Source organism: Chaetodon trifascialis, chromosome 11 (assembly GCF_039877785.1).
Source record: "Chaetodon trifascialis isolate fChaTrf1 chromosome 11, fChaTrf1.hap1, whole genome shotgun sequence".
NCBI lineage: Eukaryota > Metazoa > Chordata > Actinopteri > Chaetodontiformes > Chaetodontidae > Chaetodon > Chaetodon trifascialis.
The window spans coordinates 2228795-2254720 of NC_092066.1; the positions used below are offsets into that span (position 1 = coordinate 2228795).

The 25926-nt window shown below is 47.2% G+C and overlaps 2 protein-coding genes across 3 annotated transcripts; both read right to left on the reverse strand.

The window, feature by feature from the left end:
• Nucleotides 1-2660: 2660 nt before the first annotated feature.
• Nucleotides 2661-15006, reverse strand: marchf11 (membrane-associated ring finger (C3HC4) 11). The gene is made up of 4 exons (XM_070973704.1): nt 13916-15006; nt 9421-9576; nt 5920-6112; nt 2661-4598 (listed from the first exon to the last, which is right to left on the reverse strand). The coding sequence occupies exons 1-4, from the start codon at nt 14273-14275 to the stop codon at nt 4276-4278; spliced, it is 1032 nt and encodes a 343-aa protein (XP_070829805.1). The 5' UTR covers nt 14276-15006; the 3' UTR covers nt 2661-4275.
• Nucleotides 15007-18958: 3952 nt separating this feature from the next.
• Nucleotides 18959-24286, reverse strand: znf622 (zinc finger protein 622). 2 transcript variants are annotated; one of them, XM_070973688.1, is made up of 7 exons: nt 24187-24286; nt 22721-23303; nt 22079-22360; nt 21360-21522; nt 21118-21233; nt 20638-20781; nt 18959-19675 (listed from the first exon to the last, which is right to left on the reverse strand). In XM_070973688.1, the coding sequence occupies exons 2-7, from the start codon at nt 23295-23297 to the stop codon at nt 19545-19547; spliced, it is 1413 nt and encodes a 470-aa protein (XP_070829789.1). In that variant the 5' UTR covers nt 23298-23303; nt 24187-24286; the 3' UTR covers nt 18959-19544. The 2 variants fall into 2 exon arrangements, with proteins under 2 accessions (XP_070829789.1, XP_070829790.1); XM_070973689.1 differs by lacking the exon at nt 24187-24286 and having other exon boundaries at nt 18959-19426; nt 19524-19675; nt 22721-23297.
• Nucleotides 24287-25926: the final 1640 nt, after the last annotated feature.

The following is a 25926-nucleotide window of genomic DNA, read 5'->3' on the forward strand; positions in this document are numbered from 1 at the left end:
TTGTGGTTGTATGGCTCGAGCATTTGAAGGCAGCCACCCACGCTGTTTGAATTCCTCTTTGCCAATATGTGCAAATGGGTTAAAACCCAAAACAAGTCCAATAACTTCACCTTGGAGATCTGCATTTAATTTCAAAGTATTTTTCTCCAGACCTCTCCTCACCCAAAACCTCATTCTGTGTCTTGCTGTGTCAAAACTACCGGAATCCAAACTCTAATCCAGCAAACATTTTGGAAAGTGACAGAGGTTTTGTGTTGTTTGATTGGTTTTCTTCTCCTCAGTCCTGGTGTCAAACAGACCCCAGGTGTCAGTAACATAATAGGGGCACAATGGACAGTGAAATCAAATCATACAGTTTAGTCTCTGGAAGGACAACACAACCACACTTTACAAGAAAGGCCAGAGCAGACTTTATCTGCTCAGGAGACTGAGGTCGTTTGGAGTGCAGGGGGCACTCCTGAAGACCTTTTATGACACTGTGGTGGCATCAGCCATCTTCTATGGAGTGGTCAGCTGGGGGAGCAGCATCTCAACGGCTGACAGGAAGAGACTTGACAAACTGATCAAGAAGGCCAGCTCTGTCCTGGGATGCCCCCTCGACTCAGTGGAGGTGGTAGGAGAGAGGAGGATGATGGCTAAGCTGTCATCCATGATCGAGAACGACTTCCACCCCCTGCAGGACACTTAAACAGCACTGGAGAGCTCCTTCAGCGACAAACTGCTTCACCCAAAGTGTGTGAAGGAACGCTATTGCAGGTCCTTCCTTCCTGCAGCAGTCAGACTTTACAACCAGCAGTACTCCTAGTAGACCACGCACTCACCAAGACCTTCAGGATGACTGCACTATAGTGCACATCAACTGTGTTCACTTACACTGTGAAAATATTTTATTTGCTCAGGTCAATTTCAACTTAAGGTGCAATATGGCAATCTTTCAACCAGGTGTATTATTACTCCTATGTGCAATATCAATACTCCAGTCATAAGTACTATCATCCAATGTGCAATATCAGTACCTGGCGAATCTCTAATTTCCACTGTGCAATACTGGTATTTCCTCTGTGCTGTGGTGTAAACTTGAAAACACTATATATTGTTACCACTCCCATATTTTACAAGCCCGAAAGCCTGAAAATTTAGTCAAACCCTCGAGATGCAGCAGTCGATCGGACTGTTAGAAGCTGGCGGAGCGCCGTGATGCGTTAAAGCAGATTGAACTTGAACGACTTGCTCAGTTAGCCTGATAGCAGCATGTTAGCAGCCTGTTGGCAATGTGTTAGCAGCGTGTTAGCAGCCTGTTAGCAACATGTTAGCAGCGTGTTAGCAGCCTGTTAGCAACATGTTAGCGGTGTGTTAGCAGTCTGTTAGCATCCTGTTAGCAATGTGTTAGCAACCTGTTGCCAGCCTGTTAGCAGTCGGTTAGCATCATGTTAGCAGCATGTTAGCAGCCTGATAGCAGCCTGTTAACAACATGTTAGCAGCCTGATAGCAGTCTCTTAGCATCGTGTTAGCAGCCCGTTAGCACAGGTTAGCAGCGTGTTAGCAGCGTGACATTCCTACAACATTTCACTGGAGCTCCGCGGGCGGCAGATCCATCCAAAGACGCGTGTGCAGGTTTCTCCCATAGTGCCTTGTTGTATATTGTGTACTCTTTGTTTTTCTATGTGTGGTTCTCAGTTTCAACATTTGGTGTGTTGTTTGAGGCTCCAGCTTCACGTTTCTGAGTCTGAACTTTCCTGGAAACAGGTTTTTAATTAATTAAAAAGTCAATTTACCTGTTAGTCGTTCAGTTCTTCCAGCTGCATTTCTTCGGATTGATCTGGAAAAACAATGACATCATCGTTACACACCAGAAAAACACCTGGAGGAGGTCTGCCTTTAACTTTTACTACATACACTAAATACTACATATAATGCTATAATACTACACAACTAACAAAGCTTTCTAATGACGGATGATCGTTCCCACCTCTGACATCATCAGCGAAATCACTGAATTCCCTCCTTAGCTGTATGAATGAGGAGGTCTGACAGGAAGTGAATGTAAACAGCATTTCCTGGCGGCGCCTTCAGAGTCTGTGCATGGAAACTGATGCACAGCCTCGTTCGAGCCATGGCTTTACAATATGTATGACAAAGACAATCCAGAAATCCAGCTTCAGGTGAGCTCGTCACACGGGTCATCGGCCCACGTTGCATAAATCTTCACCGCCAAAGCAGAAGAAAGATCTGACTGAGCTGCCGTGATTCGTGGATGCAGAGGTGGTTTCAGACAAGCTGGCCAGCACTTTATCTGAAGCTTACTGAGGCTGTCATGAAATCCTGGTCAGTAAAAGACAATTTAGACCTTTTCCAACCACAAATCAAAGCAGTGTCATACAAAAATTAACCCCAGCAGCCACAAACAAGCCACAGTCATCACTGTGTATACTGTACAAAGCTGGACTCACCAACACTGGATCCTCCTCCTCCTCCTCCTCCTCCTCCTCCTCCTCCTCCTCCATCCCTTCAGTCTCGGCATGAAGAGTAGGTCGCTCTGAGGGATCTCTTGGTTCAGGTCTCAGAGAGGTGTCATAATTGTGCAGCGGCCTGCCAGTGCAGCTTTAAAACCAAATGCGTTCAATTTGACATGAGGCAAAGAACCCACGCTGCTCTCTGTGTATAGAAATATTCTTTATACATTACATCCACGTTACATTCAAAAGAAATAGAAATACAGCCAACAGCAAAAGTCACATTCAAGTCATGTCTGTGCTGCACGAAGGGCCGCCGTCACCCAGCCACCTAAGGCACCAAATAAAGCAAACCACCTAAATGACCCAGGGCAAGAAGAGAGCCCCAAACCCACCCAGCACCCCAAAAGCCCACAATCTAAACACCACGGGGCTCCTGGAAGCTCGACAGAATGCATACAGACAGATCAAAGCCACGATGTCCAACGGCTGCATTTATACGGCCACAAATCATCTGAGGATCAAGTTCGAATGACAGTTAAAAGATTTGCCTCAAAATCTGACATCAGGGTTTTTTGTGCTCATTTGAAATGTGTTCAGTCCTGCATCCCGTCCACCAAATGCCTGCTGGGAAACATCTGGTCTCCCAAAAGGTGAGATCTATTGGTACAAAACAAACGGCGGGTTTATCCAAAGGAAACACAGTGATGGAGATACAAAGATTGAGTCTGAACGTCAAGGCTGAACAAACTCTTTCATTATGGTAGCTCAGTGTTAGCACGCTAACATGCTCCACGCTGCATCGTGTGCCAATTGTAGCATGTTCACATGCTAACGGTAACGTATTAGCATGTTGATCTCCAAGATGAGCTGAGCCTGATGAGCTGCAGCTGAAGGTGGATGAGAAGCTTTATCCAGCTTCAAACCACCATGTTTCACTTACTTAGCCTGACATTGTGCTCACGTTAGCCAAGTGCTGCTTTTTTTGTGTGTGTGTGGGGGGGGGGGTCGTGTTGCTTTGGCGTGCCCTGAACAATCAGCATGGTCGTTCTCAGAGGGCGCAGAAGCTGTGATGGAGGTGAGTTGGACTCTTTTAGCTTCAGGATGAGCTGTGAAACCACTAAAACTCCCTCTGCTTGGAGTCTGACAGAGTCCAGCTGGGACTGATGTCAGCGTCCCACAAGATTCGATTTCTGTCTGTGCTGCAGCCAGCAGCTGTTTCCTGATGTGTAATGATTGTAATAAGCTGACCGGGCCGCTCGCGTGGGCTTCAGACCTTCAGGCTTGTTGCTATACAACATAATTAATGCTTTACTTTACAGGATGTAAGGTTTCAATAGTTTGGTACCAGAGAAGAAGCTCTGAGGCAGAGGATCCTTCATTCATCGTTTATCTGTTACTGGAAACCAGAGGTGTGTCAATTAACAGTTCTGTGCAGGAACCGTGCAACAAATTTAATAACACATCATTGCATTGAAATGATGAGAAACTCTTCGTCTACTTATAACAACCTGTTCAGTCAAACCTGCTGTGATTTAAGGGATTCGGTGCCTCACTGGCCGTGCACATCCTTTATTCTCACGCAGTGCATCCTGTCAATCATCACCAGCTTCTGTCCCACAGGACACGGACAGCAGTCCACACGTGTCTCTGCTGAGAATAAACCACCACATGAGTCAAACTAAGGGCTGAGATGGTTTTGAGGACCAGCCTCAGAGCAGACAAACATCTCTAAGTCATGAGTGTGAGCCTGCAGGCCTGCAGGAGACGCTCAGACGGTCTCCTCCTCCATGTTTTGGTCCTGCATAAATCCCGCCTGCTGTCACACCGATGTCACACGGATGACGACCTCCCCTGAGTCACTGTCCTGGCTCAGGTTGTTTCGGGGCAACAGGCTGGGGCAGAAGGGGGCCAGACAGAGGCAGGTCCACGGCTGCGGCCCCAGCTGGGTAGGGTGCAAGGGGCCGTTGGGCCCGAAGGTGGCCAGAGGCAGCCAAAGCGTCCTGGGGGCCAGCGAGGAAGGACCAGTGCTCGTCTCCTCCATGTCCTTTGCTTTATCATAGCTCTGAACGTCCCAGTGGAGGTTGACGGCCCGCCAGCGCATGAAAACGTTGTACACTGCTGCCCCCTCGTGGACAATCAAGCCTGGTGCAGGACAAAAAATGGACTCATTAAAAGAAAAATTTTTAAGTGTCACTAGAATATTCCTCAACATGTCTCCTCCTCCTCTAACTAGTTTATGGTTTCTCCTGTTTCAGGGAAAATCTTTAAACAATCCCCAGATCTGAGGGAGCAGTGTTCATCAGCTGCTTCTCTGCTGCCAAAGATCAGACGAAGAGCCAAAACTCTGAAGCCTGCTTCACATTTCACAGCCAGTCAGCCGGAGCAGACTGTGGAAACAGGCTCATATTTTCTGAAGACGGGTTTCAATAAATCTTTGAGCCTCCACTGACGCTCAAATCCATAAACTAAAAGCATTTCACCTCCACTGAAAGGTCATTTTTTTACCTGCGTCTAACCAGGCTTATATATAGATAGAAAAAAAAACTGCACAATCATCTTTTCTTTCATAAATACAAAAGGAGGGTCCACAAATCCTGGACAGAGCAGAAAAGTCTCGGTTCATCGAGCGTGAAGTGAAGACTCACCACTGAGGCTAAGGTACTTTACGGCCAAAAGTTGAACCAAAATCTTACTTTTCTCAAAGTTACTCAGTGAAATCTGACACGAAAGACTTATTTTTAGATCCACTGTGACATTTTATGTTTCTAAATGTCCCTAAAAAGGCAAAAATCAGCATTTTTTTACGCTTTCTTCAGTGTTCAGGACATCAGTGGCTGAACTGCTAACAGGAATGTTAACAGCTAATTCATCAGGTGTCGTCAGTGCAGTGTGTGAGGGCTTTCAGGTGTGTGACACGAGCTGCAACGGCAGATAAACGAATCAACAAAATGAATTATTTTAACTGGTGTATAATTGAAGCAGCTTTCAGTTATAATGCTCCTCACCTGTGGAACATTCTCCCTGCACACCTGAGGTCTGCACCAGCTGTCGGCTCATTTAAATCAGGGTTGAAAACATTATTAATGCTACAGCTTTTACTTAAAGTAAATATATCTGCTCAATGATTTGAATCATTCTAAATGCTGAATTTTTGTCTTTTACTGGGTTCTGTTTTTAATTTTCCTTTAAATGTAATTTATTTTTATTTTTCTATTCTAATTTCTTTCTTTCTTTGAAATGTATGATTTTAATGTATTTTTATGCTTCTGTAAAGCACTTTACTTCAAATGAATTTGCCTTTGCCTTTACCTATAATTGGCCCACGGATGGTCGTTGTGTGTGTGTGTGTGTGTGTGTGTGTGTGTGTGTGTGTGTGTGTGTGTGTGTGTGTGTGTGTGTGTGTGTGTGTGTGTGTGCGTGCGTGTGTGCGTGTGTGTGTGTGAATGTGTGTGCAGATGCTCACCCACGCACACCAGGTCCATGAAGCCATACATGCCGTAGCAGATCTGGAAGAGGACGTCGCGGCGCTGCCAGACGGCCTGCGGGCTGAGAGCCGACCACAGCAGCCAGGAGATGCTGGCCACCAGGAAGAGGGAACCCAGGAACACGGCGATGATCTGCACCTTCTCCACCAGCGTGATGGTGATGGACTGCCACTGCGCACACACAACAGAGGCGACGCGTGTCGGTGACTCGTGTCAGGAGGCGCTGCTCCCCCTGCATCCAGAGGAGCTCTGCATCACAGTCTCCACTCCATACAAACCCTCACAGCTAAACTCAGCAGCCTGAAAAAGTTAATCCTACCACCACTGTAATGATCAATAGTGCTAATAATAACAATAAAATCTATGAGGTCTATTTATTTATATGGAGGTCACATGGACCTCACTTATATGATGAATAATGCAGGAAAAGTGCTGCATCAATTTAAAAATATCACTGCCTTTACTGGTGAATAATTGATATCATAGTAATGCATCCATATCTTCATCATGCACATCATGTCTTCATCATCTTGATGCCACTGACATGCTTCCCCTCCATGTGATATTTATATATATAAAAGGCAGGATGCTAAAGGTCAGACGTGCACACACTGAGAGCCATGAAAGGAGAGAACTTTGATCAGAGAAGCATCATTTTAAGCTGCAGCCGTTTTCAGGGGAAAAGGTCAATAAACACACTTTACACCACCTGCTCAGCACCAACCGGCACAGGACGTTTGAATGTTAGCGTTGCTCCTGTTTGGACAACGGTAGTGAACAAGCTCGCTTTAATGGTGACGATACAGCTTGATTCTGCTGCCCCCATGTGGCCGAAAGCTGTGAAATCTTGCCTTGCAGCTAAAGGAACTTGTCCTCTGCTGTCTGACTGGCAGGACTCTCACCCAGCTGGAAGACCACACCACCCAGAAGAGGATGGGTCACGTCAGAAGGCGAGAACACAAGATCACGACGGCTGTTCGACACCAGCCTGAAACTCTGCAACATGCACGAAGGAAGGCCACGAGGAAGAGGAGAGAGGCCGTGAAGAAAGTGAAAGAGGAGGAAGACGTTACGAGGAGAGCACATTTATGTAACCGAGCCAAATCAATAAGAGAGAACAGGAAGGTGGAGGAGGAGGAAACAACGCGCAGAAGAAAGTTGATGAAAAGAAAAGCACAGAGAAAAGTGTGGACGCTGAGCGGATGATGGTGAGGCTGCACAGCGCCTGTTCACAGGAAGAGACTCGAGGCGGCTGACGGACAGAAAGCAGAGCTCTGCTGGGCCTCAGCTGTGTTTGTTCAGTCTGCCGGTGACTCAAGTCCCATCTGGAGCGAACAGATCTGCAACGGCCTGAATGTTCCTCCGTGAAAGAATCCACAATGCAGATATTTTAAGCCTCGGGAGGCTGTGCCTGCTCGACAGAAGCCGACAGAAGAGGAAACAGAAACGCTCGACGCCGCGTTAGCCTCAAGCTATCAAGAACAGCCAGCTTTATTTCAGCGCGTTCAGGAGAATAAACTCTTCAGAACATTGTTTCAGGTGCACAGCAGCTTTGTTAAAGCCTCAGAAGAACAATGCAGGTGTCACTGTGGAGGAGGATGAACACAAACCTGGCAACCCAAAGTTTTTTTTAGTAAGGACTTATAACTGAGCTCTAAGGCTTTAATAACGTTCTTATTAATGTTAATAAACCTGTTAGTTACACCTCATAACGCCATTGTCACGGGCAGTGGATGAACACAACCCCGACGTCACCTGATGAACGTGAATCCAGTATTGACTCTTTTTTAGCTCCGTGTTTGGTCTCCACCAGCTTCAGACAACATGAACGGGTCCTTCAGCTTCAGCTAAAAGCTCCACTCGGTTCACCAGCTGGTCTCCGACAGCGGGGAAGAGCCAAAAACCGCAGTTCCTCAAAAGACCACTTGAGGCTGGCTCCAAAAGCGAGTCAGTTCCCATAGACCCCCACATTAACATGCCCAGCTTTACAGCAGAGATGAACATGTTTAAACTCCCTGGTTTAAATTCCATTCAGGCTTAAAATGATGCACATTACAGCAGCTCTGAGCGACGGTCTGCGATGACGCTCCATATATTTACTGCTGGGCTGTGACCTCTCCTCACCCCCCATCAATGAGAATGTGTTGAGTCACTTTAAGATGCTCTTCAGATTAAACCAAACTGTCCGAGTTGTTTACGTTCCTCAGTCTGCTCTCATTCCTTCTTACGGACTTTAATGACTTCATTCAGGGTTTATTTAAGGCTCCTGTTTCCTAACTCAACAAATGAAGGCAGATTTCAGATAAACTGCATTCAGACTGCGTTTATATGTGTGCGTAGATTATGGGATGCTTTCGTCACTGATGTTCGTTCATCATTCATTCATTTCATCACTGATGCACAGAATTTTTGTTTCAGCTGCCATTCTGCTTCATGACCGTGAAAACATCAACGAGCTGAAAGTTTGGATTCTGCAGAATCTCCTCTGAAAGGTCAGAAATTGTACTTTTGGCAGATTTTATGAACGATGAGTCATTTCTAAAAGATAATAAGCTGCTGTTGAAGCCGTTTGTTTAGAGGGTAAAGAAGAAGAAAAAAGACAGAATTATAGAGTCGGTGAGCTCTTACATTTGCGTTTTGAAACTGACTTTAAGTGAACCGATGAGGCAGCAGGTGGGTTTGTTTGCTGCCAGTTTTACCAGTTTTCCCAGTTCAGCTCTGCGAGGCTGTTTCCCTCCACCAGAGAAGCTGTGAATGTTCCTCAGCATAAATCTAACTGGTGGCTCGATGCATCAGAGATTGTAAAAGCAATCTCTTGTTAATGTCTCTATAATAATTTCGAGAGCGCTCGGTGGGAGAAACTGTGACCTCAGAGGTTTACGGCTGTGAGGGCAGTAAAAACGGCCATAAAGGACATCATGGCTGCAGTTTGGTGGCTCGCTGCTCATCAGGCACTGAAACGACAAACCTGAAAAGAGTGTTTTCAGGAAGAAGAACTCTCGCTGTGCAGATGATGACTGCTCAGGTTGTCATTTGAACCTCCACCTTCACATAAAGTGTGCGTTAAAACAACACGTGACTTCAGGCATCACGTGCTGCTCAGATGAAAGCAGCGACCGAGCTCACTGTAAAAAGTCCGTCGTCCTCTCAGGCTCAGCGGTTTCAGGAGTTTAAAGACTTAAATGAAGAGGCACCAGATCAAACCGCACCAGACCTGCTGTCCGCAGAGTGACATGAACAGGCGAGAAACAGCAGCTTTAAGTCAGACACACTTTACCTCAGAGCACCTTCGTCTCAGAGAGAGTCTCCATCACCAAGCACATCGAGGCTCCTCTAACAGCCAGCAATAACATCTTTTATCCAGCTAGAGCTCAATCACAGGTTTCAGTTCACCAAACAGATCGATGTTTTCTGAAAGAGCCATTTGTGGCTTCTGGGAGCCCTGAGCCCCCAGGTGTTGGCTCAGGTGTTGGTTTTACCTGCCACGGCCTCTTCATGTTGATGGCGATGACGTGGAAGCGGTAGCAGCAGAGCTCGCAGGTCCAGCAGCCGCGCTCGCTGATCCACTTCAGCAGGCAGTGCTGGTGGGTGTACCGCACCGAGCCGTCGCACCGACACGGGTTCAGCAGGTCGCCCTGGAGGACGCCAGAGAGGGCAAAGGTCAAACATCAGCAGGGATCAAAGGTGGGCAACAAAGAAATGTGACAGTGAAGAAGAGAGAAAGGATTTTCCATCTGTCGCATGCAGGATATAAACCTCATCACACAGTTCTGTTACGGACTCCTCCTGAACTCCATCCACCGTCTGCATGATGGAGGACGGAGCTGCAGCAGAAGGAAACCGTCCCAGTCCTTTCACCAAAACACAGTGAGGAAAACATTTTCAGGGACTTTATCATCCTGCTATCAAACCTGCTCTTTGGGTTTTGTTGTTGTTGTTGTTGTTGTGTGTGTAACCATGGTAACGGCCTGGCTCCGACAGAGTCAGGTCCATCAGGTCAGTCCAGACTGAAATATCTGGACAGCTGGTGGATGGACTGCTACGAGACTCCGTTCTGTTCCAGCGAGGGATGAAATGTGGAGACCAGTGACCCTCTGACTGTCCTCCCAGCATCATCATCATCATCAGTTTGTCTTTTTTCATCACTTTCATGGATGTCCAAACACCTACAGGACAACAATCCCATCACCCCCTGCTGTTCTTTGTGCTTGTGGCGTACGTTAAACTGATTGTGAACATGGATCGGCTCAGTACCGGCGTGCAGACTCTCAGTCCTGTTCAACAGGCTGAAGCAGACACGATGAGCGGAGCTGGAGGAGGACGACGTGACGCTCTGGCTCCTTAACATTCACATCGTCTGGTGTTTCTGTGTTCGGGCCGCTCCCTGCGACGCCAGGGACACATTAAAGCTCAGAGTCCGTTCAGGAAAAGAGAGTAAGCGTCTGCTTGTTTCCAGGCCTCCGTCTGGCCTTTTCTCCCAGCAGGTCGTACATCAAAGAAAATACACGACGTGCTCACCAGAGGGCTTTACCAGCATCGCTCAGATCAATGACCATTTCTCAAAGCTCCAACACTCGCGGATATTAACGGCAGGATGCAGCACGACATCAATCATTACAGCAGTATCTATTTGTCCTGATGGGTTTCTTTCTTCCTCCAGGCTTTCCTCAAGCAGCCATTACGGTAGCTTTGACCTGCCGGCTGGGCTGTGAGTGGCATATTAATAGTATATTAAGGTCAGTGGTCAGGGAGCTCATTTTTCATCATGTCATATTAACCTTGTGGGTTTAAAAGGACCTCGGAGGCTTCCGTTTGAGTGGACCGGCGTGGGTCAGCTATTGGCTGAAGCCGCGACTGATAAAAACCAACATCAAGATGAATTTTAATGTGTTTCTGAAGCTGAAAACCTTCCTGGACTCTACAGAAAGGTCAAGAAGGCTTCGACTGACGGCTGCTCACAGAACGATCATAGATGGATGTACGTCTTTATGATGGAGCTCATGGTTTCCATCAGCAGCGGGTGAAAGCTCCCCAAAAGGCTAATGCTCTATATGAAACATGAATTACGAGTATTTTATTAGACAGCTCTCAGCTCGAGGGGCCCGTCCTCACTTGTTCTATAGCTTTCTGCCATTTCTCACAGTCTTCATCAGCGTGTGAAGTCCCAGAGAAGGAGGCGGGTCTGGAGTTGGGATTGATTTGTCAGCCTAAACTCAAGATCCACTCAGAGCTTTTGACTCATATCACATGGTCTTCATCAGCAGATAGAGCATGCCGCACAGCTAAAAGCTCCATGAAGGACAGTAAGTGGACCTTGAGCTAAAATTACAGGTTAAATATTGTGATGCCAACCTTCACTCAAGGTCCACCTCCAAGCTCCACAAAGCTGTTTGTCAAAGACCTGCAGCGATTGACAAAATGATCTTCAGTGTCCACCTGCTGGATTGTTTTGGGAGCTTTGAACGGCACCGCAGACTCCTTCATCACAGCCGAGCTCCACCTGCTGCAGGACACGACTGGAAGCTGCAGACAGCATGCGGACGTGGACCCCGAGGTTTCGTGGATCGAGCAGCGGATTGGAGGACGCTGGCCTCCTGGTGTCAAACATCAGCTCATCCTCTCTCTGCTCATCATGAATATTTAAAGTGTCAAATTTCTGTTTTGCAGTCGTCTTGATAACTGGTGAGCTTTCCCGGCCTGCGGCCTTGTATCAAAATCAAATATCAGTCTGGACCCGGAGGCAGAGCTATTAGATTAGCTCTGCTAATAGGCTGTAGCCCACGTTCACGAGACAGGATATTCACTTAGGCATTTACTGCCCTGACTCCTCTCCTTCCCTTAAGCTCCGGCGAGGATGAATCGTCCCTCATCGAGGCTCGCTGTCACGATCCAAAGAGGCCTGCAGAGTGTCACGTTTCAGAGACGGGTGGACAGAGTGTCCATTTGTCTCTGCGGACCACATCTGTCCATCCACCTCCAGGAAGACGTGCAGACTGCTAAACGGATGCACGGCGTGATGATGATATCTACGTAGATTAGGATTCGGCCGTCGTCCTCCACTGCTGATGTGATGGATGTGAAGCAGTTTGTTTCACTGAGTATTGATTTTACAACTGACCAATGGGACCGCCTGACAGTACAGTGTGTTTTATCATCACTGTTCTGGTTTTAGTGGAGAGTTTTAGGTCGTTTGTTGTGTTTTTAAAGCATGTCTCTTTGCCTTTGTGTGAAATACACTTGAATTGCCATTTTACATGTTTTGAAAGAGAGAGAGAGACAGAGAAAGAGGAGGGAGAGAGAGAGAGAGGGAGGGAGAGAGAGAGAGAGAGAGGGAGAGATGAGAGGGAGAGACGAGAGAGAGAGAGGAAAGAGAGAGAGGAGGGAGAGACACAGAGAGAGAGAAAGAGAGAGAGAGAGAGAGAGAGAGAGAGAGAGAGAGAGAGAGAGAGAGAGAGAGAGAGAGAGAGAGAGACAGAGACGGGGGGAGAGAGGAGAGAGAGAGGGAGAGATGAGAGGGAGAGAGAGAGGTAGAGAGGGAGGAAGTGACAGAGAAGAAAACGTTCACCCTCTGAAGGGAAGTGGAGCTTAATTTCATTCCTCCATTACTGCCATACATTACTGCTTCTTCTCAGGTTTAATGGTACCAGGATGGACAAATTTTGGTTTTCCAATCTGTCATATCAGCTGTCAGAAGTATAAAAGCTGCACTCAGCGCTTGATGTTTTAAAGTTTACGTCATTACAGAACAGAGTGAAACTTTTCTGCACTGTGTTGATTTCACTTTTTTAAAGGAAATCTGCATCACTTTGACACGATCGTCCCTGGTTATCACCAAAAAAAATGTCTATTTAAATGTACAATTGAAATCTTTTCCCTTCGTTTGAATTATTTCTGCAGTCATTGGAAAGCTCATCTCACTGTCACGGTGAGCTGAGCGTCTGAAGGTCTTTCTTTGGTGCTGAAGCGTGTGTGAATTTTAACGATGACTCTATTTTGAGTCTTTTTCAAATTTCAATTTATGGGCAGCTTTGCTTTCGCTGCAGAAGAACCTGTTATTACGCTGAGGCCTGGGGACCTCCAGGGCTCTTTGACAGGTTGTAAGTGGCCATCAGTGAAATGAGGAAGAAGTTACAGCATGTAACTTCAGACATTTGGTAAAAGGAGCTCCTGACGTTAGAAAAAGAAGTGCAGCTGGTCATTCTGTGGCCTACTCGTGGTTTGATGAGGCCTTATGTTCGGGATCAGTTTTAGCTTCTTTCAGCCTTTTTTTTGTGTGAATGTCGTGTTAGCTGCACCTGAACATACAGCCGCCTGTTGATACCTGTGTTTCCATGACTGTGATGAGCATAATGCAGCGTGACCCCACTCATTTAAAAGAGTTACATTTTAGAGGACAATCGTGTGCTTTGTTTGGGAAACCTGCAGACTAACCGGCTGTCAGATAAACAGAAACTTGAGGAAAAACAACAATATTTGCCCACTGGTCAAATATGACATTCCTCAGTTTGCTGAGGACTTTCTGAGGGGCTCAGGGACCCCTGAAGGTCCACAGAGCTCACATTAGAGCTCTGCTCGCTGTCCATGGTGCTGAATCTCTGCAGCAGTTCAAAGCTCTCCACCATCACTGATGTCTCACGCGCATCAGTTTGTGTTCAAGCTCTTAAAGTTGTCAGATTTTGGGGATTCTGGTTCTGATTGGCTCTACTGAAATCCGTCCAATCAGGCCAGTTTCCAGCATGATGTGACAGCAGGTTTACCTCGTTTTGAATAGAAGAGCCGCTGCTGTCAGCCAATCAGGGTCCAGCACTGTGCGGACTGCCCTCACCTTCATTCAACTGAAATCAACTTTCACCATTCACAAAAGCAGCACCGTTAATCCGGTAACGCTGCTCAGACTAGATGAGAAAACAAATCCCGGACGTGCTCGTGTCAGACCTTTGCACGCTTTCACCTGCACGTCAGCGGTACATTTACCTGCTCTGCGCCCTGGAAGCAGATCCGGCAGCTGGGAGTGGGGATGCAGGTTTCACTGCTGCAGTTTGAATGCATCGCCTGCGGCTTGCACGATCTGCCCCCGACCGCCCCATCCTCACCGGAAAAATTCCCCGTGTTGCTGTCTCCACATGCATCCCCGCAGCTCCGGCCCTCCCGGCAGCCTTCCTCCTCCCCCTCCTCTTCCTCCTCTCCCTGCTCTGCCTCGTCCTCGTCGTCGGGGACTGGACGTCCTTGGGAGCCTTGCGGCTCGCCTTCATCCCAGGTGTGGCAGTGGGTGACGGCGGTGCCTCCCTTCGCCTCCCCACAAGCTGCACCCGCCTCTCCCTCCTCTGTGCTCATAATAAAATGAAAAGTCGAGGCTAAATTGCATAGATGCCACCCGACAGCTCACACACTGTCCGCCACCACTGCGACGCAGACGTGATGCAGCCTTTAGGCTCCCAGATCACGGCGCTGTCGGGGGGATAAGCCTCCGTGGATACCGAACCGAACCGTGCTCCTGTGGCCGAAACTATGGTGTGGCAGCTCGGTAGAGCTGCGGATCAGCGGCCGGATCTCCCCGGTGCTGCGGCCCGTCGGTCAGCTGGAACCGCCTCATGCGCTCCGGAGACCCGGGGAGCATTTCCAAGCAGCGTCCATGCATCGCAACGGGACTCGGCCGTCCTGAAACGCCGGATCCCCCCTCTTCCTCCTCCTTTCCTCCTCCTCCTCCTCCTCCTCCTCCTCCGCCTCTTTAGTCCCCACCGAGGAAGCTGGCAGCTACACAGAAGCGGTGGGTGAAGGACGACCGTCCTCCAAACGGGACAACCCGAGCTCAGTCCCGCCTGACGCGGTCCAGCACTCACCCTGCGGACGGGCTCTCGAGCAAGAATCCTTCCCCGTCAGCTGCAAGTTGTCTGACGAGTGTTGCACTCCCAGGAAGCAGAAAGGACCACTTCCCCGGGGAGATGACCAATCAATCACATTATTATCCCATTAATATGATGGAGGAGATAACTTTGCACGCACTGCTTGTGCACAGCCGTCTGGAAGAAGGAGACGCGCCGCCCGTCGGTCCGCCCGCCCGCCACAGAGAGCAGCCTGCTGTATGTGGGCAGATGTGGCGACCCGCAGCACCCTCCCCGTGTTAAAGGGGTCACCTGCTGGGTTACAAATGCCATCATTATGTTGAGGGTGGGGGCTTAAAGCTCTCTGAATTCTAAAGAGACGTCTCAGCCTGTAAAGGATGGAGCCATTAACTCCAGCAGGCGGCCTGTGGTTCTCTGAAGGTGCCTGATGGAGAATTTAGGGGTCCACTAAGGGGGCTCTGAGGGGCTTCAGCAGGACGTGGTGTGACGAATTTCACCTAAATATAATCAATCAAAAACAAAAGGTGTGTTCTCTCTTACTGGCATCCACAGTTTTACTCTCTTGGTTTAGGTCGCAGGGTTTCTTTAGGGAGCGCTGGGTCTTATTAAGGGATCGTGGGGGTCCTGAAGGGGGTCACTGTTTCTTTTAAGGGCTCTTGCTAATTAAGAGTCTCCTGATGGTGTTCTAGGGGTCTCTTTTGGGGTGAGAGAGGACATGTGGGTTATGAAGGGGGTTCCAGGGATCCCTGATATTATTGGAAGGTTTCATTTGAGGGTTTTAAGGGTCCCTGAAGTAACTCTGGGGGGTTTATAAACATCTGGATCAGGACTCCCCATAAATCTGAAAATGAAGGACAGTGGTGCTGCAGGACCAACAAAGCTTCCCGGTTTAGAACCCACGATAAGCACATTTTAAGAGTTTGTTACAGCACAGTATTCCTCAGCATTTCTGATTTCTGCTGTGAAGACACAGTTCAGATTATTCCTTCAGTTCATACAGCAGCCTCCAGCTTTGGATGCCCACAGCAGGAAACACGTTCATAAAGATTTCAGCTCACAGCACCATTACAGTGTGTTATCAACCATCTATTAAAAGCTCATATTTTGCTTGTGAATGCTAACCTGGCCACTGATCTGCGCTTTAGAAAAGGAGACAAAAGTCTAAATTATTGCCAGGACTTCCTTTGCTGTAGCCCAGTATCTTATTATCAACCTCCATGTGGACCTGATAATAAAGTGTGAGGAGGCTCAGCCGGCCAATCATATGTCGGAGGAGACTGCTTTTCCAAGAAGAATCTACCCCCCCACCCCTTTTTTTGAGGATGTCTATCGCTTTCCGGGGAGTGGGCCAGTAATGGACTCTAATGCAGCAAAGGAAATTATCCACTCATGTCCAATCACTACCTACGAGGCACCGATCAATACCAGGTCCCCAGGGCTCGGAGGGAGACCGGGATCGTGCTGAGAGCAGGGAGGGCCGGGCGAGCTGCTGGGTGGGTCCTGAGATGGACTGTCTCTGAATTTACTTTTGGATTTTACCTTCTGTCTGACAGCATGGCGCCCATCCATCTAATACATCTTTTACAGAGCTCTGTGATGGGAATTCAGGTTTTACTCTTCACATGCAGGACGATGACATCAGAGAGCTGGTCAATGAAGCCAGAGAGCAACTTTGGCAAGTTTGTCAGGACAGGCTTTGTTAAAGGTTAATAAACCATCAGTAATGCTTCATACATCACTTCTAAGTACTCGATGAGCTCAGCTTTGTGCTGCCAGGCCGTCACGAGTGTCTCATGTTTCCATCAGCTGTTTGAAGTGTCAGTAACTGTTCTGCCATTTATCAAGGAAAACTTCTCAAATGTGAGTATTTGATGCTTTTCTTTGTCATTTATGACAGTAAACTGAATGTCTCCTGTTGGTCCGACAAACAGGCTGTGGGAAGTCAGAACGAGCATTTTTCACTCTCCAGCCGTTAATCACGGCTTCTGGTGCAGCTGGACGGGAGGTCAACACAGAGGTCAAACCGTCCTCTGGAGTGACCTTCATCATGACTCAAAGGTCAGTGCGTCGTGATGAAGCATAAACATGGAGCTATTTCACAACCTGGCATCCCAAAGGTTGTTCTTATTAATGTCTGATCACTGATTTCAGGAAATGATTCATTAATCTATAAGGACAACTTAAACTCTGGGACCAAAACGTAAAAATCTTTGTGTTTTTAATGAGACCAGCAGCTCTGTGAGGCTGTAGGGAGGCAGTGCTTCGAGCTAAATGCTAATGTCAGCAAGCTAACAATGACAATGCTAATTTTTAACTGTGTTCATGATCTTAGTTTAGCATGCTAACACCTGCTAACTGGCAGTGAGGCTGATTTGTTCTTAAGTCAAAGTAACTGGATGATCGCGCTGAAGGAAAATTCAAAGTTTGTCCTGATTCATGTTGTTATTTGACTGTGTCTGTGAGCCTTTGGACCTGCTGGTGGCGCTGGAGGAAAAGTCTGGGATTCAAGCTCCGTTTGTACTAAATTTTATTTTATTTCATCCAACAGCTCATGCAGATATTTCAGTCTGAGCTAAAGTGGCGGCCATCACAGAGCCACTGCGCTAAAATAATTCTTCCATGAGGGTTTTGGATCACCTCCAGGAAACGGAGAAAGGAGCCAATCAGGATGAAGTGGAGCTGTGCTCTAATTAGTCAAATCGGTCCAATCAGTTTCCAGCAGCTTGGTTTGAATTAAAGGAGCTGCTGCTGTCTGCCAGCTAAACGCTGTGAAAGTCTTCGGCTTTCCTTCACGTCATCTGATTCAACCTTTAACTGAACCTGAATGTAATGATACAAAAACTGAACCGAGCACGTGAAACAGATCCACGGCTCGCGTCCAGAATGATCAGGATCGGCCTGCAGACGCACACATCGGTCAAACCATCGCTCTGGATCAAAGAACCACCTCCTCCCCGGCTTCCACGGTGCTAATGCCTCTCAGCCATCTGCCCTGTTTCTCTCCCAAGTTGTCCTGATCAATTAGCCTCCTTCTCGCCGTCGGCCTGTCTGCTGGGCCCCCTCCCCCCTCCGTTTTTCCTGTAGACCCTGTCAAACAGTGGCGTACTGTATGGGCAGAGTGCCCTAAACCCCTGAAACCATCACGCCGCAAACACTCTCCCAGCCTGCAAAAGGAAGTGGAGAGCCTGCCAAAGATAAAGTGGAGCACCACAAACAAATGGAGTAACTGAGCTCATTAAAGGGGCGGCGCGGTGGGTCAGCATCCTGCTGAAGCCTCATCAGCTTTCAATGACATCATCCGTGTGAGGCTCAGAGCCACGAGAGAGCTGACGTACCTGAAAGGAGCCGCAGTGATGAAGAGGAGCCCGAAGCATCGTCTTCAGTAAAAGAGGCGACACCACAGTAAGAAAACCAGATGTTTCCAGATGTTTCTAGAACAAATGTTAGTACTCACTGTGGGGAAGAGCGGGTCATCGTTTCACTGAGGGTGAAACACAAAATTTGGGCATTTGTGTGCTTTCAGGTGAGGTCAGGAAGAAAAAAGACAGAAAGAAGGGAGGAAGGAGAGAAAAGAGATGGCAGGAGAGATGAGCATGACAATAACCTCACAGTAACATGGGACATGTTGACATGCTAATGCTAGCTAGCACAGGAAAGCACTCAATGTGACACGATAATCTTTAATAAGTTAGCGGTGATCGTGATCCTCTCACCTGTTACCAATGAGCCTGTTTACCTGTGGACCTTCCAAACAGGTGTTTTTGGAGCACTCCACATCTTTCAGTCTGTGAAACGTGATGCTTTTTGGAGGCGGGGTCGTAAACCTGCCAGCTGCGGCGTGCTATCATGCTAATCCTCAGATGCTAACAGAAGCCAGACTGACGCTGAACTTAAGACAAACATAATAACTACACATTGGACGACATTCAGCTTTTAACATAAACGTCTGGTTGATGCCAGCAGCTGGAAAATGAACTCGACTTGTGTTTCGAGCATCGACAAACTGAAAACAGGCCTGCAGTAAAACAGCGTCAGTGGCTGCACGGCGGGAGTGTGTCGTCTAAGGTTAGCAGCAGTCACACGCTCAGACAGGACTTTCCTCTGGAAGGTGATCAGTGGAAACAGAAGAAAAAGAAATTAAAAAGGTTATTCAATCTTAAGAAAGACTGCCGTGTATCCATTAGCTCATTTATTCGGTTGGATGTATCATCAGCACATTGAATCACAGAGATGTGATCCTGTCATTAGTAAAAAACAGTTATGTATCTGATTAGACTCCAAAATAATAAAACCACTTCCTCATTATTGATCACTGCAGCTTTTACAGGATCCACAGAGTTTCCCAGTGATGTCAGGAGCAGGACTCAGGCCCTCGATCTCCAGCTGAGAGGATGTTTTTGCACTGAAGTCGATGAAGCAGCAGAACTTCAATCGCAAGTCAATTTCAAGCAGATTCACAGAGCAGCTGGACACGTGGTGAAGATTTCTCCTCATCAGTGTTTCTGCTGCAGGTCTCAGATTAACATGGCCGCATGTACGTCACACACGACGCCGCAGGACTGACACAGTCTGACAGCATGTCGGAGGTTTGTTCCCAGCATCGAGCTGCATTTGTTCCTGGACTCAAACGTCCCGTCTGACAGTCCTCCCGTCTGACAGTCCTCCCGTCTGACAGTCCTCCCGTCTGACAGTCCTCCCGTCTGACAGTCCTCCCGTCTGACAGTCCTCCTGTCTGACAGTCCGTCCCCCCCAGGCCGCCTTTAGAATATGACCTGGGCTCTGAAGTGCTTCTGCTTGGTGGCGTTGTGGCTCATGCCCATCTTCAGCATCCATTTTGACTTCATCATCTGTACGTACTGCATGTCTCTCGGTTTCTGATGGAAGCCGCTGCCTGAGAGGGACACAGAGGACAGCATGTGCATACAGCGTGTCACTGCGTTGTTTAAGCGCACCTTTCTTACAGGTATGACGTCTGTTCTCAGCACTCGCAAGTAGAAAAGCAAGCCCAAAGTGCCAAAAACACGCCGTTCCTCCACATCACAGAACAGAGTAAAGGTTCACACTCAAGCTCACAGCGAAGGACGCGACGTGGCTGAAAAATCGAGCTCCCTGACTCTGAATCAGACTCTGAGATCTTCAGTAAACACAATAAATCAAACGTGGGAGAAAACACGACTGCAGGTCAGAAGCTCTGAAACGCTGGTGAAATACAAAGTGATGTATTTTACACACCCGGGGGAGCATGTTTCACACAGCAACTGCCTCCTTTTGGTGGGAGGTGACAGAACATTCATTACTACCTTCAAAACTGAGGTAATCCTCGTTTTCGTGAAAGCAGTCAGAGTTCACGAGCTCTTCATGTTCTTCACGCCCTCACTGCCCCCAAAACGTGTTTGTTAAAATAAATACTCTGACCATTAACTCCACACCTGACAATAATAAAACAGCAGAAATGGAGGATCTTAATTACTTTGTCGTCGATGTGTTTCAGACTCATCTTAAAGTGGATGTTTCCTCATCAGTCTACACGCAAAGCTCCACAATGACGTGATTTTTCAGAATAAAACACATTGAAATGTGTTGACTGAGGAGGAAAAAATGGAAAACTTGAAAGGGTCTGAAAAACTTTCTGTGCACACTTTCATGACCAGATAAAATCTCCCCTTTGACTTTTAGACCTCCTCTCCTCCACCTGCATCATTCTTGGCTTTGTTAATATTTCTGCTCTAACATGCATGTGACGTGCATGTGAATCAGACTGTACCAAACGTCAGTCAGCTCTTTCACCTGTTCCTCTCCCACCTGTTAAACGTTTAACTACTGTAACGCGGCGCCGTCCTGCTTCAATCTTACCTCCATCTCCTCCCCAGCCCAGAGCTCTGTACTGCCGGAGGACTCGGCCGACAGCGTTCTTGTTGTGGCTCAGAGCCACCGTCCTCTGGGCTCCGAACCGCTGTTTGTAGTACCTCATGAGGGAGCGGTGGCCGACCTTAGCACCTGCAGACACACAGCGAGGGCGTGCTCTGTTACAGCATGAACACATTGAGCAGAGAGCGAAGTGAACAACGAGCATCTCTGGGTTAAAATGCATCGTCTCTTGTGAGAGATTTCATGGGTGCGAAACTGCAGAATATCACTTGATTCATGATGAGTTCAATGATCCGCACATTATGTCTTTATGTCAACGTGATGTCAGAATACACTGAAACATCCAATTTACAAGCCTCAAATTTGATAAGTTGGACCTGGAAAATGCAGAAGACCAGACCAGCAGCACTTTCAGATCTACACATTCAATTATGTTGTGAAAGTAGGCGATCATAAAAAACTCACCTGAGGGGAGGGTCAGCTCCAGCGTTTCGTCGTCGTACTCCAGGGTCTTGTCATCGGGCAGCTCGTCTTCGTCCATTCCAGCTTCCTCTCCCTCCTTCCTGTCCGGGTAGCTGCTCCTGTGGCCACAAAAACAAAAGCAGTGTGTGAATCAGAGCACCGCCGCCGCAGAAATGCCCTCCCGCCTGCAGATAGTGCTGTATCTGCATGAGGAGACACTCCATCTACTGCTAATGTCTTCTTACCTGAAGTCGTAAAAGTCTGCAAACTCCAGAGCAGCGTCGCCGTCTGTGAAAAGCTTACAGTGGCTTTTGTCCGTCATGTGACTCTGCACCGCCTCCGTGGAGTAGAACGAGCGGCCCTTCTCGTTACACCACAAACACACGTTCCCAGCGCCGACTTTCTCTCCTGTAACACCAGAGAAGAACAACATGAGGCAGGACTGAGAAAACCTTTAGCCTTTGTTCTGATCAGTCGGTCAGCTGTTCCCACCGGAAAACAAACGTTTTCCAATGTGTAAAAAATATCAAAGCACGGCCTCAAAAATGAGTCGAATCGATGGTCACAAACGAGGAAGCTCAGTCATCTGACAGGAAGTTCTTCCACAGCAGCTGCAGCTGTCCGACACATTTTCTATCAACATGTCAGTAAATCTAAGAAAGGGACTGAACTCTGAATGAGACCACAATCGATATTAAAGGACTCGGATCAGGATCACAGCGTCCCTTCGACAGACTGAAAGCCTTCAATGTTACAAAGAGCAGGCAGCTGTTTTGTCTTGAACTCAAACTTTTAAGTCAAAACAACCTCACTATCGACATTAAGACACTGAAGCGTTTCCTCTCTTCTCTACTTCCTGCATTACTTCCACTCTCAACACTGACTATCGCTGATCGCTGTTCAGATTTAAGTGAGTGAACACATTTAACAATGCAGCCGTCGCACATTTACACCCCAAACTCACCCAGGTAGCGGATGAGGCCCTTGAGGTCGACGAGGAACTCCACGTCTGGGATGAAGAAGCTGTGGACTTTGGTCATGTGGCCGACGTTCTTCATGAGCGACTTGGAGTGGTGGGGGCAGAACAGGCAGTCTGTGACGAGGATGGCGCCCGGCAGAGCGGGAGGGTGGCAGTCCGACAGAGCCGACGAGTCTCCTTCCTCCTGATCCATCGTCTCCTCTTCATCCTCCTCCTCCATTGCTTCATCATCACCCTCTTCCTCCTCGTCAACGTCCTCCCAATCCTCTGGAAGGTTTTCATTGGGACATGGTGTCAGCTTTGCACAACACTCACAAAGACCTTAAACTCTCATTAAAGTGGCATTCTGCACCTTTATCTTGCAACTGCTGGGAGTCTATTTACTCTCATTACGTAGGTTCTCAAGCATAGGAACTGAGTGGTTGGATTTTGTTTGACAAGTGTGAGCAGTTTGGACTGAGAGACGACTTTCTACATTTTTCTTATTGTCAACAAATCTTATGAAAGACGCAAACCAACAGTGAGTGTATCTACTAATCTAATTAGCAGATATCCATCAAAAACACACCTGTGAGCCACACAGGAATATTCAGAGACGTCCATGATGGCTCCACGTCTCCTCCTTACCTTCCCCGGCCGTGGCTCCCTCTTCCCTCTCTCGCCTCTTGGCCTGCTCCTCCAGCCACATCATCCTGGGAGGTTTCTCCACCTTCTGTGTCCTCTGCTTTGTCACCACTTGTGACATCTGGGCTGTTCCTTGCTTCGCGGGGCTCGACCTCTGCTGCTCCTTCAGGGCCTGCTGCAGGGCCTCGTTCCTGGCGTCGTGATCCACCTTCTCGTCACCAAGTCCCTTCTCCAGGTTCTTCTCGTTCATTTTCTCCACCTTCCTCTGGGCGGCAAGCAGCGCCTGCCTCTCTGCCTGCTGGTGTTTGTGGGACTGCAGATGGTTCTGGTAGGCGTTGGTGCTGGAGAACTTCTTGTTGCAGACAGCGCAGCCCTCCATGGCCGCTGCGCCGCTCAGCTGCTGTTCAGCGGCCGCCCGCTGTGCCAGGACGCGCTCCTGAAAGTTCTCAGCAGTGACCGGCGGCATGTCGGCCACCTTGCGCTTCAGGTTGTAGCGGTGCCAGTCGGTTTTGTAGTGAGCTCGCTGCACCTCGCCGTCTGCAAAAGCCACTCGGCAGCTGATGCAGGTGTAGGACGCCATGGCAATCTGAAGGCGAGATTAAGATTATGGCCGATTAAATCAATTTGTCAGCAGTCGCAGCCCGACATGTAAGAAAGCTATTCTATCCAACCCATTTGTATGATGATCAAATTATCATCATGATTAAAAGACTTTAAAAACCCCTCTTGGTATAAAGTACTGAATTCATTGAATTTCAGTGTAACCTTCATGATGTTTGGATTAACTACAGGGTCCTTGGGGCAGCCAGTATTAGCTTTAGCTGGGTGAAACATTAGCCAACAGACTGGACACTTAATAAAAATAAAGTAACGAGTCAGCTTATCTCATAAAAAAGCGTAATTTTAACTGTTCCTGTTGCGTCCTTTTATTTTATATTTTTGGTTTCACCTAAACACTGTATTGAACTATATTAGTTTGCTTTTAAGTCTGGACTTTTGCACTGTTTACGTGTTGATGTTTACTGCGTACTCACCTTGAATTGCCCCAGTGCTTTACAAATAAAGGGACTTTGCCTTGTCTTGGGTTTCATAACATTAATTTACATGGTTAAACTTGTGTAACATCAAGCCTGGTTAGCATGTTAGCCTAGCCCATCTAGCCGCACAGCAGCTAGCTGTTGGGTAGTCAGAGAGTAATAAAGCGGGATGAAAGCGTTAGCTCAGGTTACCGACCGTAATTCAATAAAAGGAAAATAAACGGCTTATTTCTACATGAACTCCCAAACTGGGGTGCTGCGCCAGTCTAAGGGTACAACGTATGCTAACGCCAGGTAGCAACAAGCTATCCAGACTTCACGTATTTCAGTATTAACACTGGAAACAACAGTTCAAAGCTCAGACTTTCAGAATACTCATGACGACGACAAAATAATGTGATAGCAGGCGACTAATAAATGACGTTTACTTACTTTTCAATGAGCTGTCTCCTCCAAAAAATGCGTTTGAAGCTCTTTTTGGGTAAAGTGTGGCCCCGTCTCACCCTACCGTCAATACACCACACCGCCACATGAGGTTAACTTCCTGACTTCCTCTTCTTCGTGTTTTTTGGCGGTGGGCAATCAGAGCTTCAGATGCTTTACCGCCACCTACTGCTTCAGATGTGTATGATATGATGACCAGAAAAAGCATTTTACTCATTAAAGGAGAGTTAACATTTTTTAATTTAGTTTTTAGTAGGTTTGTTTTGACACAATACACACTTGAAAGACTTATTAGTTGTTATACTCAGCAATATAAGAGGCCTTTAAAGCCGTGGATATTTAAACTAATTCTATTTTGTTATTGTGAGTTTAAGTTAGACATAAATTCAATTCCTTTTAATTTTACATCTTGTTATTAACATATTTTCTCCTCATCATCATTCACCTGCTACAGTCACTGCTGGCCAGTGCAGGGAGCTATTGCATTTAAGAATGCAGCTTGGTGGCATCCACAAAAACAGGATGTGTGGATCCATCTGACACTGCAGTTGAACAAAAGAAGTTCAAGTCTTTATTGAACATTAATGTTGGCTATATAGACTCAAACTCATGCCACGAAGCATTACCCATATTATCAGCTTTATTCCATGGTCACCATATCAATATATTCTTGACAGTCTTTGGCACTGCCCGTGTTTTATTGATCATCTCACATTGTTAAAACTTGTGAGGTCTTAGTTTGGCTTGTCTGACATCATGAACCAGAGGACATTCAATCAAACACAAGATGTTGAGGATGGCATAATATAATATAACATAATAGGCACACAATGGACGGTGAAATCAAATCATACAGTTTAGTCTCTGAAAGGACACGGTGGAATTATGGATGCCATTTTATGTAATGAACATCTCTGTTGTGGTGAAATCATTAGCACCAAAGCTGGTTGGTTAGGTTTAGAAAAGCTCTGGTCTCCTGAGTGACAGCTGTGTGTTTGATTGACCCATCCATCCACCCCACCTTCCTCCATTTGCTGACTTTTTGTTCTTTATACTACCTGAGAGTCCAACTTTGGTGTGAATGTGTTTCCGTTGCAGTCAGAGGTTGTGGCCATGATCCAGCCAGAACCTCCAGCTGAGTGTGAACTTTGTCAAAGTGTTTTCAGGAACAAGCTGAAAAGATTTTTGGTCAGGATTTTGCACAGTTGTGTTTGAGATGATCGTCCTCATCAGTGAACGCTGATTTCTTTTCCCTCGAACATTTTATTGGAAATCCCGTTCACCCATCCCATCAGCATTTACAGGAAATAACAGCAGTTCTTTCAAACAAAAACCCAGTGCACATGGAGCGTAGACTTTCACATTTATTACACAATCTCTTTGACATTTTTCTTCTTGACAATCTGTGAGACTTGTGAACATTTAGTGGTCAACTTGGACAGTTATAAACACCAATGAACTAACTGTTATTATAGATCATAGCTGTGACTGACTGAATATGTACAAGACACACCAGTTTCATCAGAAAATCTGAATTTCTTATGCAAAGCAGCTCAGTTTTTATTTCATCCCCAGCCTGGAACCCACTGCTTGCACCAACCCTTCTACAACTTTTTTAACAAAAAACAAAAAACAAAAAAAACAACCCACTTATCTTCTGAAGTACTGTCTGACTGCTCTCAGCTTTCATTCTATCCTCCTCTTCATGCTTTCTTTTTGCATTTCTTT